Source organism: Ammospiza caudacuta, chromosome 6, assembly GCF_027887145.1.
Source record: "Ammospiza caudacuta isolate bAmmCau1 chromosome 6, bAmmCau1.pri, whole genome shotgun sequence".
In the NCBI taxonomy this organism is placed as follows: domain Eukaryota; kingdom Metazoa; phylum Chordata; class Aves; order Passeriformes; family Passerellidae; genus Ammospiza; species Ammospiza caudacuta.
Window position 1 is genome coordinate 28,634,246 of NC_080598.1, and position 20,855 is coordinate 28,655,100.

Here is a 20,855-nt window from a genome sequence, read left to right on the forward strand (position 1 = left end):
GCCTGATGTTACTGGTATACTGGTTACTCACAACTAGGTGTCTTCTACTGTTTTCTGTAAAAAGGAAAATCTAATGTTTCAAAAAAAAAACCAATCAAGACTTCTTTCTATCAAAGGCTATAATGTTAACAACCCAAATACTTAAATTATTATCTGTTTCTCTTTGCAGATGTAACTGCAAGCTTCTAACACTTTTGCCTGTCCTGAATTCTGAAATTACAGCACTGTTTTAGCAGTACACATTTCTTTTCAAATTTTCCTTTGCAACACTCCAATGTTTCCACTGGGGGACAGGTAAGCAGCTTGTTTTTCAGTAACTGATAGTTCCTTGCTTTCTAATTTACTGTTTACTATTTCTATTTACTATGCTTTCACATTCACAATATACCTGAAAAACTCCATGTTTTCTTTCAATCTTTTTGCTCTTATCTATTTGTGCTTCACTTCTCTGCTTTTCCTTGATTATTAACTGTATGTCCATAGTTGTTCTATTTTTCTGTAATAACTACATTTTACTTCCCTGTTATCTGTTCAGCGTTTGTTCACATACAATCTTTATCTGACTCAAATTCACATGAATGACTGAAAACATAGCTTTAACCCCAAAGACATTACACAAAACTCGGTATGTAATTCTTGGTTCTGCTGCCAGGCCCACCTGTTACAATTACACACCCACTTGCTGACCTACTACAGTTCCTTACTGAGAAGGTGTCTTTAAGTCAATGCAAAATGAAAACCATGTGATTAAAGTCAGAATATTTTCAAGCCCTAAATAACTAAACACTTCAGAAAAAAAACAAGATGATGGGAAAAAATACCAGAAACAGGCCCATTACAGAGTTTCATATTCAGTAAGCACCCAGATATGATACAGAACTCAGGAGAACAAAATGGTTTGCTCTCAAGGAAACAGAAAGAAATTTCTTGGACATCCTTATTACCTTAAATTTAGGTACAAATCTGGCAAACTCCTGGTGCCAGTTGTTCAGAGTAGAGGCAGGTGAAATTATTAAAAAAGGTCCCCAGATGTTCTCTCTCTGGAAAACACACATAAAAAATTAAATTTAAAAAAATAATTGAAGTGAAGTGATAAAGAGATGGTTTGATATGGCTTTAAATCTACTAAATGACAGTGACTACACGAGAGGGAACTGTATGCAAAATAGCAAAACTCTTCCAGCACAGCAGGGTGATACAAAATCAAACAGAGCAGATCTAATGTTTAACCAAAACTTATTTCATAACAGCAAAGTTCTTCCCAGAACAAAATCCTTTGTATCTGAGAGTTGCCGCCTGCATGTTACTAACAGCCCCTGTTGTTTTGATAAGAACTTGAGATCATATTGAAAAACTTTGCTCTGCCACATCACAAATTACAGTGCTCTCTGGGAAATAACTGAGTTGATCCATTAATATATTAGCAGTTACAAGCTGGCCCTCCTAAGGGAGAGGCAGAAGAACAAAGCGCTGTGTAACCTTACAAAAACCTCAAGGGGCGGTGTCACAGGAAGACAAGCTTATCTTGTTATTCTCTCTATACAGATGAGCTCAAGAACCTTCAGCTCTGCACACTTTTACAGTATTTTGGCCAACAGTAGCAGTAACATAAAGAAATGCACACAATTTGGTCACTAGTGCAGCTAATTCTGCTTCTAGTATCACTTCATTGATATCTCCTATTTAGGGCAAGTGACTGGATTGCAATCAAGACCTTTATTTTTTAAATAAATGTATCTATTTCTGCATTAAGAAGTAAGCTCCTGTTGTTAATTCTGTTTTGTTTGTCTGCCCTGGCACAGAAGAATCGCCATGCTGCCTACAAAACCCCACTGGAATATGGAAATTAATGCTAATTGCCATGAAGCTCAGAATCTGAGCACTTTGATCTGTAAAACTCAGTGAACCATCAAATGTGTGTGTTCTCTCCTGAGGCTTTTACACTCAGTGCAAGTGAGAAGATTTTACTCTGTGAATAAATGAAAACTCTATATAAATGAAAATTGACAAACATTCATATTTGTAACTATTTCAATGGCTCCATGTGGAAACAATGTATAAAATACTCTTTAAGACATTTAAGCTTTATAATTCAAAATTCATTTCCAACATGTGAAAAGTATCCATCTTCTATCAAACATACTACCCAGGAACAAGGTATAACCCACCTACCTCAGCCAGATGTGCAAGGAGAGCAATACTTTGTACTGTTTTACCCAGACCCATTTCATCTGCCAGGATTCCATTGATGCCCTGCAAAAGATCCATAAATGAACACCTTCACTTAACTACTTTTTAAACTACAAAGAACTGGTAAAACAGCTGCTACTGAACTGAGGGGGAACAGCCCCACTTGAACAACTCTGAAACTTTATCATCTCTTGCATCTGCTCCTGAGAGGTAATTGATCTCAACTATATTTCATTCATCTCTCAGTCTTATTTTTCCCCTAAGCCTCTCTGCACTTCATGATCCCATTGTGACCTGGGCACACTCACAAGGACAAGACTGCCTGCAGTTTATCTGCTGACCCAAGCTTGAAACAGTATGCAACTCCAAGCAGGAAAAGTCTCCTCCATATATGATCTAAGTGATAAACAGTTGTATAAACCACACAAAGAATACTGAACTCAAAGCCCCTTTCAAAGCTGTTATGTACTAAATAATCAAGAACTTTGATTCAATAATCAAAGAATAATCAAGAACTGGTACATGGCCTACCTAGTACTTTTCTTTTTTCCAAATACATTAAATATCAACTATACACAGTCTATTTTTAAAAACAGTTGATTTTTGGGCTAACTTTAATGACTTCAATAATCCCAGAAGTTATAAAAATTTGCAAGATGTACTAATATACCTGCTCATATAGGTTGGCCAGCCAATTCATGCCTTTCAGTTGATAACCTTTCAGTTTTCCATTGAAAATGGTAGGCTGTGGAATATCTTCTCCTGCTCGGATAGATGGGTTTGCTAAACTGTAGCTCTCTCCAAATCCAGTCCCGGATTTGTTAGCAGCCCGTAAAGCAGCTGCCCGGCTCTCCTTTGCATCTTCATCAAATGATCTGGTCTGAACAGGAAGAGGAAAGTAATGCATAAGATGGTGAATATATTAACTTATCAAGAAATTGTAGTGTAAAGGGCTTTACAAGTCACATTAAGACATGATACTCGTCAGAAATGAAGAGAAAATTAGTCTGTTCCACAAGCCCAGGAGCCTTATGTTCTACTGGTTTAACACAAAATGTGTATATGGAATTAAATTCAAATCTGGTCCCCGGATTAACCTGTTTGACTTGACTGCTATGAAAGATCCTGGTACTGTGGCTTCTGCCAATTACTCTGCTTGCTCTTCTACTTCATGGATCAAAAAAATACATACCCGGGCTTGATGAATCTGGTAAGCATCCTCAGCATTCTTCAGAGCTTGGGCCTTGTAATAGTTGCTATCTGAAAATACCAGACCCATATGAGAGCTCTGCATCAGTAACCAGCCAAACACACAGATAAATTCCAATAATTGCAGCAGTCCTCCTTGCAGAGGGACTGCTGCAATTATTGTGCTTGAAATTGTTAAGTTTTCGCGGTAACACACAGAGTACAGTAAATTTCAAAAGAGTGCAAAGAAAGCATTGTAGATGAATCATTTACCATAATCTTCTTGGGTGATGTTGACCACTACTCCTCCACCAATATCAATCTGCCTTTGGGTAGAGCTGTCTTCCAGTTTGCGCAGGATTTCCTCCTGTATCCCGTCATGTCCAATATCTCGTTTACGACTCATAAAATGCGCATACAATTCAGTTTGTGTGATCAGGAAGTTCAGTTTTCGCTGCTGTCTCTTAGCCTAAGAGAGGAGCATTTACCAAAAACAAAAGAAGGGGAAAAAGAGACAGGACAAGAGTTCAATGTTAAAATATAATTAAACAACAACAACAACAAAAAAATCTAAAAATGTATCAACAACCAATCTATTTAGATTATGTTAAGCATATCACTTTGAAGTGCTACATTATTAGTTGCGCATAAGAACACTGACCAACTCCATAAATATCTATACTAAAATATTAAAATGTTGTAAATGAAAAGTTTTTTTAAATTCAGTAATCATTACAAAAAACACCATAATCTATTAAGAGAAAGTTTCAAAGTTTTGTTTACACTGAAAAATAAAAATATCAACAAAAAATAGCATGACTTTAGTGGTTTATAGTAAAGGAACTCAGCAGTTAAGAAATGCTCTCATGGCAACCTCACTCCCACATTCTGTTACTTATTAGTAGAGGGAATTATGGCAGTACACATGAGTACATCAATAAGTAATAGATTTGAGATATTATCATTACTCAGCATTCAGCAAGGCATTGCAAAAGCTCTGTTCACCCTTAGGCTCTGGCAAAAAATGCAACTGTTAAAATTTGTCTATTTATCTAAGTCAGCAGAAAACTTTACCAAATGTTAATGAATTTGCAAGAATGAAAGGAACACAATAAATGCAAGCATAATTTAAGCATTATAACACCTTATATTTAGTTTTAAGATTCAACCTTTCCTCATATAAGGTATACATATCTAAAATAACAACCACAGTTTCACTAGAGAGCTTTTACAAGGAAACTCTCTTGAATTCAATCCCTTTTACTCTGTAATAGAGTCCAAGAAGTTGCCAGTTGGCTAACAAAAAAGCAAGCACAAAAAAAATTATGCATCTCGTACATAAATAATAGAATCATCTTACAGCAGCAGGGGAAAAAAAGAACAGGACAAAAAAATTCAATGTCAATGAAAAAGTGTCTTCCCTTCTGGATCCAGAAAGATATACAAACCATTACAAAATGTTGGCCCTTACCAACACTGAGCTGTGTATGTCTGTGAGACATGCACAGCTTCTGATTCCTTCCTCAATTTCACTCAATTATAAAGAATTTATGCAATCTGAAGGTTTTTTTCAATCACCTCTTGCTAACATTAGAATAATTATGTAAACAAAAATAAGACAGCAGAAGACATATGTGGAATAGCACCAAAACAGAACAAATAACTGAATCTCATGGCTTGGATTCAGAAACTCAAATTATCCAGTCACTTCTGTGTCTCCTCAGCATATGAAGTATCAGCAATCTGTGATTTTGCTGTACCTCTCTCATCTCCTCATCCAGCTTGCGTTGCTCCAGAGCCTCCTTCTCAGCTCGTTTCCGATGCTCTTTTTCCACCTTTTCATACTTTTTCCAATAGAGAAGCATCTCCTTGGTGAGACGACGTGCTCGTGGTAGAGTTTCCTTACAGTTTTTCTGGGCCTGGATAGCAGCTCTCCGGACCTCCCTCATGCACTGGTGGGCCAGCTAGAAGGAAATAAGATTTGGGAACAGTGATAAAATGGGCAGATTGTAAAGAAAGCCAGCAAGAAACAGTATCAGATTTAATTATAACCAAGTCTGATACTTCAAAAGAGAAAAAACTGTGACACTTTACTCAGCAGCAATACAAATGAATGAGATACTTGAGCATAACCCTTGAAAAGTACTCAGAAAGCTGTTACCCAGTGTTTGTAAGCAAAGTTCTCCAGGTAGAAACAATGCCAATTCTCAGAGAAGACTCTGATAAGAAGCTGGATTGCTTTCGCAATCACTTGTGCTGAAAACTGCTCTATTTAAAATCTCAGGTCCTCTACATATTTATCTAAATTAAAGCACTTAATATTCCAAGAGTCCCTTTGATTTCAACCAGAATGCTTAAAACCAGCAGGTTTTAATTAGTGGATAGATGGGCAACTCAAAAGTTGAAGTGTACCAAAGCCACTAATGTACAGTATCAAAGATTAGTAAATTTAAAATGTACAAAATAAATCTTTCAAAAGCCAGAAAGATCTCATGAAAGGAACTCATGTTGTTTGTTTCATCTGTTGCTTATGAAACAAGACAAAACAACACAGCTAAAAAATGAAAAGCCTTATAATAAATCACAATTACTTGTATACAGTTCTTTCTCCTATATTGCCCTGCTAGTATAGTCAGTATTGTAAGAAACAGAGAGGTTACAGTTTGTTTATTACATCCAGTACAAGGAACAGTATGAAACTAAACACCACCTACCTTTTTGCTGTTGGTTAGGAAGAGGTTACGGGCTGAAGCTTTCTGTTTGTATGCCTGTAAAAGAGCACAACCTGTAAATTAGTTAAAGGGTAATAGCTTCACAGTATTTTTAAAAAATCACTATCTAGTCTTCAGCAGGTACATGCACCAACTTTAGTCATGGACACTACTGTATAATTGACTGAAACAGCTTTTCATCCCTAAATTACTGAAGGCATACGTAAATATATTCCAAATCCTGAAGGAAGCATGCAAAACACCTCTTTTTTCATAATTGTTTCTTTAATTACTACTGTTGCAAAGCAGAGGTCTCCTATTCCATTTTTATCACTGAGGGAAACAATATTTTCCACTGTTTCCCAAAGATGTTAAGAATTTATGTAGATCCTATGTTCTTCACATGATCAAAATTCATCTTTTGAAAAAATATGGTCTCTCTCACTGCACGTATCCTTTGTTTGGCTTTTAAGTCCATACAGGATGACACAGTCATGACTTGCAGAATTCAAAGTCTGCTGACTGTGAACTTCAAAAAGCAGGTTCTGAGGTCCACTCTGACCATCTCAGAAAACTACCAACAGTGAATCCAGCCTTCTATTTCAAATGTGCCTGAAGCTTGTGCTGTAAATGATACAAACACTTTTCCCTAATCTGCTTCTGAGGTAAGGTTTGAAAAACACAGGTGTTGTGACTGAAACACCTATTTTTTGAACTCCACTGTAAACCTAGATAGTGGTTTGGTCTATACTGCCATCCTGCAGATCAGTGTGAGAACCTGCTAGAGCTTCCTGCACCTTTCATTGCCGAGGGTTGAATAGCCACAGCAAAGCATGTGCTGCATGATCCGTTTAGGTACCACTGGTGATATTTCAACTACACGTTGCTTACGGATTGCAGAATTCCAGTTAGGTCGTTAATGACCACCAGAAAAATCAAGTCTTACTTTACTCTGTTCTTCTAAGTGTCAAGTCCCCACTAAGTTAATTTCCTATTTCACTTTCTTCTATCATCACTGATCTACTGCCATTAGCCAAGCTCACCTTTGGTAACTCCTTCTTAACAATGCTAAGCCACACTTTGCGCCGACGTGCGTTAAGTTGCTCAATAGACAAATGCTTTTTCTTGGGCCCGGGTGGAGGTGTATCGTGGGAAAACTTGGCAAAAACTTTGGTCTGGTGATGGTGGCGTCGTGGTGACTCCTCAGAAGAGAGTTCTTCATCCCGTCTCCTCTTTTTCTTTACTTTTTTCAACTTGCCTGCATGGCAACAACAATCATAAAAATACATTTCTATTTTTGGGTACATTTAATCAGGCACCTTTCCCGAGTAAATTCTCCTAGTCAATTTATATGTTGAACCAAGAAAAAAGCCAAACTTATGCATGTTTTCCAATTCTGGTGCAATTAATTTATACTATTAGATATTTCCTCAGTACTTTATAATGGAAAGATTTTCCTGTTTAATAGAGGGGTGAAATGCAATTACTTCCACCCAGGGAAAGATGCCTTGAGAGTTAAAATGTCTCAGACTTGGTGCATGTTGCTTGCTTTGCGGCAATATTCTACTTAAAGCTACATAAAGGCAAGACTGTTAAAGGTGACAACATTATCACTTGGTACAATAAGTCTCAAAGCAAACTTCTCAGCAAAGAGAAGACTGCATTGAAATATAATGGCACATAGTCATGTCATACCAGCTTTCAGAGGAAATTGATACTGGTATCAGATATTAAAAATGTTCACCATGAGTATGCAAAATTACAGATGCTGCAAGCATAATGGAGAAAAAAACCACCACAGTTAAAGGAACCTGCAAAAAGAATGGAAGCCAGCCTGAAATAACCCCTTTAAAACACAGCTCAAACTTAAGTACTTACACTAAGAGAGTTCACCTTATGCTGACAGCTCATAGCCTTCTCTGCTTCTTTACAGATTTACAACTACTGCCAGCCCAAACAAGAAAGGAAACTGTATTTCCTGGCAAATGTACATCTCAGAAGCTCCAGTTGTTATGTCAGAGATATAATTCTATTCTAAATGACATCAAACATCAACTCCAAGTTCCCTCTATTTTCCAGAAAACATTCACCCCCTGAAACTTCCGAATCGCTAAAACTACAAATTCAGGAATAACTGCAGCAGGTACTGGTTAAACTCTTTAACTTTTCAAGGACCTATCACGTTTTCAAAACACTCTTGAGTAAATGGTCCATGATATGAAACAATGTTTATGGATTCCAAACTACTGAATAAGGTCCACAAATAAAATCTTGAGCCATGAACTCTCCAGTCACACACCTTTTTTCCACCCTAGCTTTCTAGAAGCCAGATGATAAAGCACAATATTTTCTGACGACATTTTTCTTTGCCAGAACTTGGTATTTGCCTGCAAAACCCACAAGTTTTGAACATTTATGTTTAATTAAAGGAAACAACGTAGGACAGAAGTTAAATCCCAGGAGCCATTTAAAAGCATGAAGTTAGTGACTTTACCTTTTATTTTTTTCTCTTCTTTAAACTTCTTTTTCTTGGGCCCTAGCAGGTGGCGCTGCTGCTCGTAGTAGGGGTCGTAGGTAGAGAGCAGCCCCGCGCTGTAGTACTGGTACTGCTGCAACTGAAGGGGAGAGTGAGCAGGTAACAGAGACAGCCCCCAAACAAGCTCAGATCCTGAACATGAAGAAGAGATCAGGAAGCATGCACTTCTCCATATTTTGCATTTGTTATCAACCATCAGAGAGTCTAAAGTGAAACCACTGCTCCCAGAGGTGGGCTCCAAGTTGAGCACAGGGAACCCAGCCCACCTGGTTAAGTAAGAGGTGCAGTGAAGGTTGCACTTTCAGAACATACTGTTCTGTCTTTTCCACACAGGTGCTGCCCAGCAAGACAACACACTACATGAAGAGGTCCAGTTATAGACCCAACATTTGCTTGGCCTGCATTCCCAAATTACATACATGTTCTACTTTATCATTCCAAAGGATGTAAAAGGACAGATTTAAAGAAAAGGTATTTAAAAGATTTCCACAAGGACAAACAACTTGAACACTCAGATTGTCAGGTAAAAATACAGCTGCCTCAACAGTTTTTCCTCTAAATGATGAAAAATGCCAGTATACTCCCAGCATTATTGAAATTAGGTAGTGAAGAATTCCACACAGGTTACACATAAACAGGCAAATTAAAGGCAGTACTGCTCAGAAACAAACTAATTAAAATCGAAGCATACTTTTAAATTAATAGAAGATTTTTGAAAAGTGAGATCACAAGCATAAACAAACTTTTCTGATTTATGTTCCTCTCCCTCCATAACTGTGTACTGCTGATCTAACAATCTCTCACTGGCTAATTTCACTGGGTATTATTTCTTACAAGTCTGGAAATAAGTATTTGTGTAAAATCTAACAAAGCTATGACCAGTTTAAAAATGTGGTGTATGAATATTTGTGTAGCTATGCAATATTTCAAGAAGCTAATATTGGTTCAGAGCTTTACAAGAAAACAAAAGAAAGAAGTAGAGAGAAGCAAAGACCTGTGTGGAAAAATATTTCTTCACTCTTCTGGAGAGATTTGAAAAGAATATAAAACAGGAGGACAAATTTTAACTTCAGACACATTCTCAGATAACAGAATAGAATAACCTCCTTCATCTAAGACTTTCTGCTGCAATTCAAATCAGCAGTGAACATTTCTGTAAAAGCCCTTATAATCTGAAAAAATACATTATTAGAATCAAAGCAGCCATGGAATTTGGCTTACTATTAAGAAAAATGCAAAAATGCAGCATTTCTTTCTTTCTAAGAGAAAGAAAGAAAATATCAAAAGAAAGTCCAAAACAAACAACTAGTACTAGTTGTGTACATTAGTGACAGATTCACAGCATCTTTCATTCTATGTATGTAATTGATTCAATAATCCTAGTCTAAAAGTGCTGTTAGACAATTACTGTCTACCAAACAGTATATTTTCCAGTTCACAAAATTATGAGTTTTGATAAAAACATAAGAGCAGTTAAAATAATACAGTTAAAGGAAAGAATAAAAATCAAGAAAATGTAAACATTGTTTTTACCTCCTTGTCTTTGCTATATTTACTTTGATGCAATTTTTTATACTTGTGTAATCGCAGCATATCGTGAAGTTCCTCCCTTGAAAGAGAAAATTCTTCTTCCTCCTCTCCATCCTCATCACTTGGTGAATCTGTGTCACTGGAATCATCACTCAGAAGGATACTCTAACAAGAATAAATGGGAACTAATTTAACAATCCCAAGTCCCTATTTATGCAAAGGACTCTTGAGCCTTTACCTAATAAAGGGGTGTGGGTCTCACCCAACAATGATACTTAGTACTAACAACGTGTCCATCTAATAAGACTCAGAAAATAGATTTCTGAGGAGCAGACCTGTATAGCAGTGAATCCAATACATATTTTCTGATTTGGAGGAAAGTAGTTTTCTGTTAGTTTGTGATAGTTAAATCATTTTAGTCCACTTTGTCTGTTTGTGGTCTCAGCAAAGCAGCAGTGAGAAAAGCCAGGATAACAGCAAGGGTATTTTGTGATGTGTCGTTTGCAGGTGCTTCCCTACCCCATTTGTAGTTTGTCCTGCTATTCTACCACTTCTACCTGCATCGGTTTCTGCAAGTTTGGCTCTTGTTTGACCTCTTGGCAACATGTTTTTGCTAGCTTGAGATGGCTACAATACAGTGAAAACGCAAAGAGCGCATAAAGCCACCATTCCGCTCTCTTCTGCCATCCTCACTGAGACCTTATAGTGAGTTCAACATAAAAACAAATTTTCAGTCAAGTTCCAAATCTCCATTTAATACCTTTTATAATATATTAGTTTAATTTAAAATTAATTCAGTTTCTGAATGTAAACTAACTGCCAAGCCCACCGTGTAACTCCATCCTCATGTGCCACATCCACATGCTTTTTGGACACCTCCAGGGATGGTGATTCCAAAACTTCCCTGGGCAGCTTGTTCTAATGCTTGACCATCCTCCCCAGTGAAGAAAATTTTACTAATATAAAATCTAAACCTCCCTTGGCACAACTTGAGGCCATTTCTCTTGCCCTACTGCTTATTACTTGGGAGAGCAGACTCATCCTCACCTCACTACAATCTCCCTTCAATGGAGTCCCCCCAAAACCTCCTTTTCTTCAGGCTTAATACTCCAGCTCCCTCAGCAACTCCTCCTAAGACTTGTGATCCAGAGCCTTCCCCAGCTCCACTGCCCTTCCCTGGACACACTCCAGCACCTCAATGTCTCTCTTGCTAAGAGGCCCAAACTGGACACGGGCTCGAGTTGTGGCCTCACCAGGACACAAAGTACAGGGAAACAATCACTGCCCTGGTCCTGCTGGCCACACTTGCTGATACAGGCCAGGATGCCATTGGCCTTCTTGGCTACCTGGACACAGCTGGATCATGTTCAGCTGCTTTCAACCAGCACCCTCAGGTCCTTTTCTGCTGATCAGCCTTACAGCCATGCTTCCCCCAGCCTGTTCTGCTGCATGGGGTTGGTGTCACCCAAGTGCAGGATATTCACTGCATTGAACCTCATGCAGTCAGCCTTGGCCCATGATCCAGACCCCTCTGCAGTGCCCTCCTGCCCTCCAACAGATCAACACTGCCACCCAACTTGCCTGGAAGTAACTGAGGGTGTATTTGATCACCTCATTCAGATCACTGATAAAGACAATAAACAGGACCAGGCCCAGAACTGAGCCCTGGGGATCACCACTGGAGCTGGCCACCAGCTGGATATAACTCCACCACTGTCTGGGCCCAGCCATGCAGGCAGTTTTTCACCTGGTAAACCATGCACCCATCCAAATGTGAGCAGCCATCTTGTCAAGGAAAATGCTGTGGGAGATGGTGTCAATGGCTTTACTGAAGTCTAGTCAAGACATCCATAGCCTTTCCTTCATCCATTAGGCAGGTCACCTTGTCACAGAATATGATCAGGTTGGTCAAGCAGGACCCAACCTTCATATAACCATGCTGGGCTGGGCCTGATCCCCTGGTTATCTTGCACATGCTGTGTGATATAACACTCCACAACATTTCACAGAGCACCAAGGATAGGGTGACAGTTCTGTAGTTCCCTAGGCCCTACATCCAGCTTTTCTTGTAAATGGTTGCCATGTTTGCAAACTTTCAGCCAATTAGGATCTCCCTGGTTAGCCAGGACTGCTGGTAAATGACTGAGAATGGCTAGGTGGGTAACTCTACTCACAGATTCCACAATAGCTGCATTTCTTTCCAATATTCTTACCTTCAGCCACTTTCTGCTTTTCTTCACTTTGGAAAAATTATACAAGCTCCCCTTTTCAGACTTTGGTTCTGTTTACAGAAAAAAAAATAAAGTTCTTAGAAATAATGCTTTTCCAGACTAACCCAAAGAAAGTCAAGACTCAACCTAATACACGCCCACCTGGCTGGAGTACTCCATTCAGGGAATGTGTGTTCAGCATCCCAGAATTCCCTGCTCCAGAAGACTCTCCAAGCAAGGAGTCTGGAGGCTCTTCCTTAACTTGCATCAGGGGATCCCCAGACTGAGGCAGCAAAGGATTGTCATCCAATCCATCTTCACTTTCATCACTGCAAGAAGATCCGTAATACAGTGACAATGACAGGAAAATATTCAAAAGAGAAGATGACCATCCAGCTTTCTTACATATGGGTATTTGTCTAAAGGTTTGAGAATTGACACTGCTTCATATGTAATTCTACACATTAGAAATATTGCTGTTAATAATTTCCCATTTACCCCTTAGCAACAGTTAACCATGAGATCAGCCTGGCTATGTTATCAACCTGCACCTCCAGTCTTCAACTAGGTGTCTAGTTTTAGAAGCATGAACTATGCAAGTCAAACCAAAGCATAATATTGTCATACTCATTTGGACATGTAAGAAATGTACATATACTTTTTCTAATCCTTTTGTGGGTCTTAATACATGCTTATAAATATATCTGTTAGCAATTGCCCATTCTGTTAGCAGTTCTGTAATTCTGCAATACTGAAAACACTGATGAAATTACATATTTGATTGTTTTGGGATAGAAACACACATTGATGATGCCTCATTGCTACAACTTAGACAAATTCTGCATCTGACAAGTCTTTCCATTTTCTTTATGACTTAAGGCTGTAAGTGTCCCAGAAAATCTACTTAGGGCTTCCTCATTCTACTTTTTGCACACAAAGAAAGTTTTGGCCACTCAGCTACAAAAAAAGAGCTTTAAAACATTGTACTAATTTGTGTATGAGCTGGTAGCACACTGTATTATCACTATGAACTGAGAGAAGCACAGTCCAAAATCTTTTATACAATAAGAGAATATCCCAAGTTGGAAGGGAGCCACAAAAATCTTTAAGTCCAACTCCTGGTCCTGCACAGGAGAGTCCCCAGGAATCACACCATGTGCCTGAGAGTGTTGTCCAAAAGCTTCTTGAACTCTGTCGGGCAGGTGCTGCAACCCCTTCCCCAAGGAGCCTGTTCCAGTGCCCAACCACCCTCTGGTTAGAGAACCTTTCCTTAATATCCCACCTAAATCTCCTCTGACAAAATTTCATGTCATTGCCTCAGGTCCTGTCAGTGGTGACCAGAGAGAAGAAATCAGAAAAGCTTTGTTTCAAAACTCAAACCTAATGCTAGATTTACTATTAAATTTAATAGTATTGTTTAGATTTCCCCTTCTCTAGGCTGAGCGATCCAAGTGACCTCTCCTAAAGCAGAAGAGCTTCTAATGAACAAGTCACTGATAAATTCTTCATATGCTGTAGGGTTTGGAACACTATTACAAAAATGCCTGTCTTTCCTTGGGCACTCCCAAGGAGTAGAAAAGCTTTTGGTACCTGGATATACTCCTGTTAAAGATGGCAGATGTCTGTCGTAAGAACTGATCCAGTTGCAGAGCTTTTTCCAGGTATTGCAGATAGAGGGGTTTTGCCAGCTCTGAGCAGCTGCCATCCTCCCTGGCACCCAGCTCTGAGGCCATAGAACAAACTTCTCCTCATGCACAGGTGCCTCTGAACACACAGCTGTAAAAGGAAACAATGGCCATCAGCACCACAACTCCTCTGAAATGAGCAAACAGGTCCCTGTTTGACAAAAAAAAAACAAAAAACAAAAAACCAAGACAACTGTGGGCAAAAGCTTAGGCTGCAGTTAATAGGTATAGTAAACAAACAGAAATTGCCATTCAACTTTCCACCACAGTACTACCACAGCCACAAACTAGATTCTTAGTTTTCTGGTTTATGACTTTGTGGTTGCTGTTTGATACGAACAAGCACTGTTTTAACCTAATATGATAATCCAAGTGATGACATAGAAATTCTAAGTATTATGAAGACAGTCCTCAAGCAACCACAGTAAGCTTTCATCACGTTATTAAAGTAACATGCTCAACCCTGAACAGAAGGCATATATATAACCAACTCAAAAAGGAAGAATTACTAAAAATATTGCTCCTCTGTTTTTTTTACCATTCAGTTCACAGCTGTAGTCTACTGAATACTTGTAATATTTCTCTTTTACCTTACAGTAATGCTCTTTCAGCACTGAAAATATAGCTGTTACCTGCTGGCAAACAAGCTACAAATACTTGACCAAAAACCCTTTCCTTCTAAAGCACAACTGTTATTTTATTAAAGAAAAATAATACATAAAAAGGCATTTTCAAGATACTTTTTAATATTTAAAAATTTAGAATGTATTCTAGCATTGTTTTTCCACTAGTAGGAACTTTTTTTATTTTTCCTCTGGATTTAAGATTCTTAATAAATCCAAATGCAACTCCTGCAATATTTGCATACTACATACTCTGGAAACAAAGGTATCAAAACATCTTATTCCTCTGTCAACTGCAGCTTTCTCTTCCTTCAACTACAAAGGACATCATAACAACTGTTACAGAAATAGCTCTGTCAACTCAAATTTTACTTTTCTTTGACTACAAAACATGCCATCACTGTTATAGTAACAGTGAGAAAGGTAGTATGTGATTTCCAAAGCCAGAGTTGTTACTTTATAAATCAAAGTGCTGTCAAGATCTTAAATATTTACAAACAAATAAACAAACAAATAAATAAATGTCTAAAGCTTTTACTTCTGGGGGAGGACAAAAGTCATGGAATGGTTTAGGTTTGAAAGGCCCTTAGAGAACATCTAGCTCCAAACCCCACCACAGGGAGGGACACCTCTCGCTAGAACAGGATGCTTAAATTAAAACCAGTCAGACTTAGATTCATTGCTCTGCTGAAGGATTCTTGCAGTTTCTATCACTTCTTAAAAATACTACAAAATCTGAAGCAAACTTCTCATTAATTTGTTGAAAGACATATATTTGTTCAATTATTAAATAAGTGACTAAATTGTTTTATGCTTATGTAAGTAAACATACAGATTGAGTATCCTATCTTCAAGCTGCTCTCCCTCCACATAGAGAAATCCAAAACCCAGCATCTAACCTTCTCTAAGTCTTTTATCCTCCAAAATTACAGAACAAATTCAGAACTTCAAAGTTACAATACACTATAAGTGATCCTCATCTTAAGACTAATGGCTGTGCTTGAACAAGAGCAAATTGTACTATTTCTTAATAAATACTGGCTCTTGAGTTAACGTCTGTACCCACAGAGGATAACCAATAACACACCAGAATTCATTCGACAAGGTAACAGCTCTGTGATAAAAATTATTTTTAGACTGAAGCTTTCTACATATTAGGTCTTTGCATACCTGACATCAGTTGAATGACTGACCTCTGTCACCAAATCCTCATTTCCAGCAGAACTTAGCAACATCTGAAAGCCTTCCCTACTAAAGGGTAGTAAGATGCACATTTTCCAAGCAGCTTTCATCTACATACGTCATAGCGCTTAACAGGCATTTGAAACCAAACAAACCAAACAAAAAAACTTAAATCAAGAACAGTCTTCCAAGAGAGAGGAAGACACAAAATGAACCACAAAATCATTTAGGTCAGGAAAGACCTCTAGGATAATCAAATCCAGCTGCTAATCCAACACTGCCAAGTCCACCAGAAAAACATGTCCCCAAGTACCACATCCACACACCTTTTAAATACCTCCAGGGACAGTGACCCAACGTTTTGCCTGGGCAGCCTGTTCCAATGCTTGACAACCCTTTCTGTGAAGAAATTAAGTAAAAGGGTTAAAAAATGAGAGGAAACATGAAACTTGTGCCTCTAATGGAAGAGATAATTGATGAAGCACTAGAAAATAACACCTTGAAGGTAAAAGGCATTTTCCTTTCCTCATGATTACTAATAAAAATTACATATATTACAAGAGTGAAAATCTCTCCCTAGTATCATAGCAAAACAAGCATGGTGATTCCTTTTCCCATTCCATTTCAAAATGTATCCATCAACAAGGGCATGTATGATATTAACACAGTTAACTCAAAAAAACATGGCAACTTTCACCTGTCTGCTCTTTGCAGAAAACCACATTCCCAAAACTCAGCCTTGCATTTCCACATTTAATGAAGTCCTCCTTGACCTGACACAACTTCTCTGTATTTCAACCATATAAAAGACACACTTTTGCTTGTCTTCCTATGTTAATTGCTCCACAAGACCCTTGTACATACAACATTAATTACTCTTGTCCTCAAAACAGTTACTAGCCTGCATCCTGCCTACCAAATAAACAAATAAGCACAGGAGAGCTTAACAATATCCTTAAAACATATTTACAATGCCCAAAAAAATTTCAGTAAGTGTTACACAAGCATACTGAATAGTGAATAACTCAGACATTTAATTCAACCCTTCATTTATTTATATGCTGACAGTCACAGAGTGCTTCTCTGCTGATCAAAGTAATAATACAGAAGGCTAAGTGACAGATAATTCATTCTCTATCCTTTCATTTCCAGTATAGGTTTTAACAAACAAAGATTTCCAATAGCAAAAACTGATTGAACACTGAAGTGAGAGAAGACAGGAACAAATGAGAGGCACACAGCCTGATCCACTACTGTATGTAACTGTGTATGACACCATCAACATATTGCTTCAGTGGATTTACATGGTGATGACATTCATTCCACCTTTGTTTGACATTTTTGAAACAAATCTATCCTTTTGTTTACTCAGTTTAAGGACAAAACACAGATTTTCAAAAAGATTTCATTACTGATGGTAACATTTAGGTAAATACTCATATGTTACAGGGTTAAAATGAGCAGAAGCTGCACAGTAATCCTTGTGCCACCACAACTTTCTTACTGATATATACCAGCTTCATGTTAAGTTTCAGTATCAAATTCAATAGCTATTTGCTTTCTCCCTTCCTCTTCCCTAGAGTTCTAACAGTTTAGAAAAACAGCATTTGGAAATAAATAGCTTCTGCACTGCCAGGCTGGCACTTTGAATCTTCTAGCATTCTTAATCAGAAGTTCACACTGAAGCCATTTAATTGTATCATATGGACCACTAATTATTAAAAGTACAGGTAAAATATCAGCAGGAATGTAATAACTTCATGCAAATCACTTTCATAGTAATTGTATTTTTTTAATAACTAAATTCAGTTCTGAAAGACCCTTCCTTATGCTGTTTTAAAGTCCCATTGCTTAGTTCAATGTTAATGTAGGTGTGGGGTTTCTTCCCTCACTCCTGTTTTTTCAAGTCTGCCCATCTATAGCATCCAGTCAGTAAGCAAACAGCCCGCACTGGAGAAGAATCCTCCAAGGGTATCTTCTGAGAACAGCTAGGTTTTATAACAAGCTGTCTACATTTTATGCCCACTGACCTGCACCAACCAAACAGCACAACCATGCTCTCCTAAAACAGCTTAGCTTTAAAAGTAGATTCTCCCAAATATCCACTGCATATTTCTGAATGGAAGTCCAGCACGCTTTCCCTACTGGTATCAAACAGGAACCCCGAAAGTGCTAAGTGAAAATCTGGCTCTTGTGCCTAGCTGCAAGCTGGATGGGGTTTGCTTTGCAGAGCTGTTTGAAGCAACTTTTTCATCCATGAGTTTCTTGTGTTTTTTCCCTTTAGCTGCTGCCACCTCTACACCTCAGATAAGGCCCAGAGGATTAGTTTTCCTGCTCTTTATGACTAACATCAACTGTCATAGTAAATAATGGTAACAACTCCACTCCTAGCTGAGGGCACATGCACAAACACAAGCTGCCATGCAAGTAAAAAGTACTGGGCTGTAGCTAATGTACATTCTCTCTTCTTAGCAAGGCAAATCAGGGAGGTAAAAGTAATTCAGTCTCCCCAGCCACACACTGAGTGCATGGCTATGAAGGGTGACCAGGCAGGTGAGCACCAACACTTGTTCCAGTACTTCAGCCCACAGAAGCAGCCTCTTTTCTCTTCTCCATCCCACCACTGCAAACACACTGACAAAACATCCATGTGGACAAAAACCTGAAATCACAGAAAGTATGTATTCCTCATTTATTTATAGCATGGAAGGCTTTATCTATATAAGGATTAAAACTGGTCAAAATACAATCTTCTATGCCACCTTAATTGCCTTGCAATTTTAGCAGTTTTCTGGGTTTTTCCCAAACGTGGGGTTTTTGTGCTTTGCAATTTGACACCAACTTATTAAGACAGATTTTCCAAACTTATGCAAATCCCTAAAATACTTTTCCTTCTTGAAGAAATTTAGAATTGAGACATACTAGTCTTACTGGAGGAGCAGAATAGTTAATGCTGTGAGATGTTCCAGTAGTAATATCTCCAGAATAAATCCTGACACAAATATATCCAAACAGAAGATTCACCAAGTCAGGGTCTGTGTGGAAAACACAGACTAGCACAGTAAGAGCAGCTAAGCATATTTTTGTCAGACTTCTTTAAATGCATATAATCTCCAATAGAAAAAATTGCAGTGGTATAAAAAACCTGAAGAACTATTTTGTTTGAAGAATTACACGCTCTCCTTTCCCCACTCATTTTAGCTTGCTTTGGTAAATGCACAGTTACACTAACAACAATTTCCCAGAGCTACAGACCACATTTTAAAGCAAAACCTAAGTCCCACATGGGTTTTTTTTATGGCAGCGTCCTAAATATAACTGGGATATATAAGACATTATGGCTTTTCAAAAAGCAAATATGAAATGTCATATGAGCTGAAAGCCTCCACTAACCTCAAGCTGAAAAAATAAAATTAATGTATATACAACTAAACTCTGCGTTCACATAATTTGAGTTTGAAACTTAAAAAAGACATTTTAATTGCTTTTCTGAGTAATGAAATCTAGGTAAACTAGATGTTTTACTTTGCCGTTCTGCTTTTGTGGTAAGGCTTCATATTGTTTTCCAAGGAATGAGACAGCATTTCAGTGATCTGTGTTCCACCTTTTAATCACTTTTAAATACAGAGAAGAGCCAGCAGGGCATTGCCTCTGGATTTCCCAATTCCCAAAAAAAAACAGTTAGAGATAGGGCCTTATTTATTATTTAAAAGAAAAACTATACAGCAGTGTATCAGAAGCATATACGTAGCAAACAGCAGAATACATTCAAATATACTGAACACAAAAGTAGGTGAATCAGAGCTCTGCTTCCAAGTTCAAATTAGCAGAAAAACAAACCTATTTAGTCGTTCAATTAGAGTAATTCTCGTCCCAAGAGAGTTAACAGTATTTATGGATGCCTCCGACAATGCATTTATAGTCTCTGCTCTACACAGCAGCACCAACAGTTACCCTCACACTTTGCCATTCTGTGCACACAAAAGAACAACTGCATAGATATTTTCAGTTTTGTTTGATTTTTACTCCCTCCACCCCAGACCACGAAAAGGGAACTATATCCAAAAAAAAGCTCTAAGAGCACTTGCCATCTAAGCTAATCTAGCATGTAGTCTAGCTTGTTAAAGAGAATGCTTATTACAGAATTTACAGCGTATTATGTTATACCCAAATGGAACAAAAATTGCTCATTTGAACATCAAAAATTGGGAGGCAGTATTTTCAGCAACTTCAACAAAACACATGTGAGAATATGCAAAGAAGAATTACAGGCAATTTTCTTTAGCCCTGGAAAAAGGTTCAAGATACAGTTCTATTTCTTGTACTTTTCCCTCACTATCTTACCAACCTCTCAGTGTCACGACACTCTTATACATACACACTAAAGCAGTGACAGCAAAAATGAATCGCTGAAGTTAAAAACGGTGTCGATCACATACATACAGGGCTTATCAGATGTGCTGTACAAATCCATGCAGTAGATTTGTTTGTAAGGAAGGAAACTAAAATCCGAACTAAACGTATTTCACTATAAAAAAACTAACTTGACTTGAACCATTTTCTTCGTGCCAAGGCGAAAATAAATTAAAGGCGTTATTAATATCTGCAACACCGCAGTGGGAGAAATCATTCACAGGAGACAGGCAACAGCGTTAAGCACGTATAACGCTAAATGACGAACAGAAATTGTATTGAGTCTCCCAGAGCAACTGCACCAGGCTACCTGTTTGCAGTCAAACAGGAGCGGACTTTACAGCGCAGCTTTAAGGAAGTGCGCATTCACGGGCGCGAACACAGCGCTGAACCGCGTTTCACGGGCACCCGGGAGACACTTTCCATCAACAACGCCACGAGTCTGGCAGGCGGCCCCTTCCTGCAGGTGCCGGTGGCTATTCCGGGAGCGCTGGGGCGGCCGGGCCCCCGCCCCGCCGGGCTCTGCGGGCACCGCCGCGCCACGCGGCCTCACGCACACGGGCGGCCGGGCCGGGCCGCGGGGCGGA

At 38.5% G+C, this 20,855-nt stretch overlaps 1 protein-coding gene across 1 annotated transcript in view; it reads right to left on the reverse strand.

The window, feature by feature from the left end:
- The window catches only part of INO80 (INO80 complex ATPase subunit), a 61,358-nt gene extending 40,760 nt beyond the window's left edge, over positions 1 to 20,598 (reverse strand). Inside the window, exons 1-15 of the mRNA XM_058806273.1 lie at positions 19,696 to 20,598; positions 16,182 to 16,254; positions 13,956 to 14,141; positions 12,528 to 12,694; positions 12,369 to 12,436; positions 10,159 to 10,320; positions 8,584 to 8,704; positions 7,133 to 7,347; positions 6,093 to 6,146; positions 5,139 to 5,342; positions 3,652 to 3,847; positions 3,383 to 3,450; positions 2,861 to 3,070; positions 2,173 to 2,253; positions 945 to 1,040 (exon numbers count right to left, since the gene is read on the reverse strand). Of these exons, the coding sequence (XP_058662256.1) occupies positions 945 to 1,040; positions 2,173 to 2,253; positions 2,861 to 3,070; positions 3,383 to 3,450; positions 3,652 to 3,847; positions 5,139 to 5,342; positions 6,093 to 6,146; positions 7,133 to 7,347; positions 8,584 to 8,704; positions 10,159 to 10,320; positions 12,369 to 12,436; positions 12,528 to 12,694; positions 13,956 to 14,098 (1,785 nt within the window). The 5' untranslated portion in view covers positions 14,099 to 14,141; positions 16,182 to 16,254; positions 19,696 to 20,598. The remainder of the gene's footprint in view (positions 1 to 944; positions 1,041 to 2,172; positions 2,254 to 2,860; positions 3,071 to 3,382; positions 3,451 to 3,651; positions 3,848 to 5,138; positions 5,343 to 6,092; positions 6,147 to 7,132; positions 7,348 to 8,583; positions 8,705 to 10,158; positions 10,321 to 12,368; positions 12,437 to 12,527; positions 12,695 to 13,955; positions 14,142 to 16,181; positions 16,255 to 19,695) is intronic.
- Between the last annotated feature and the right edge of the window lie 257 nt (positions 20,599 to 20,855).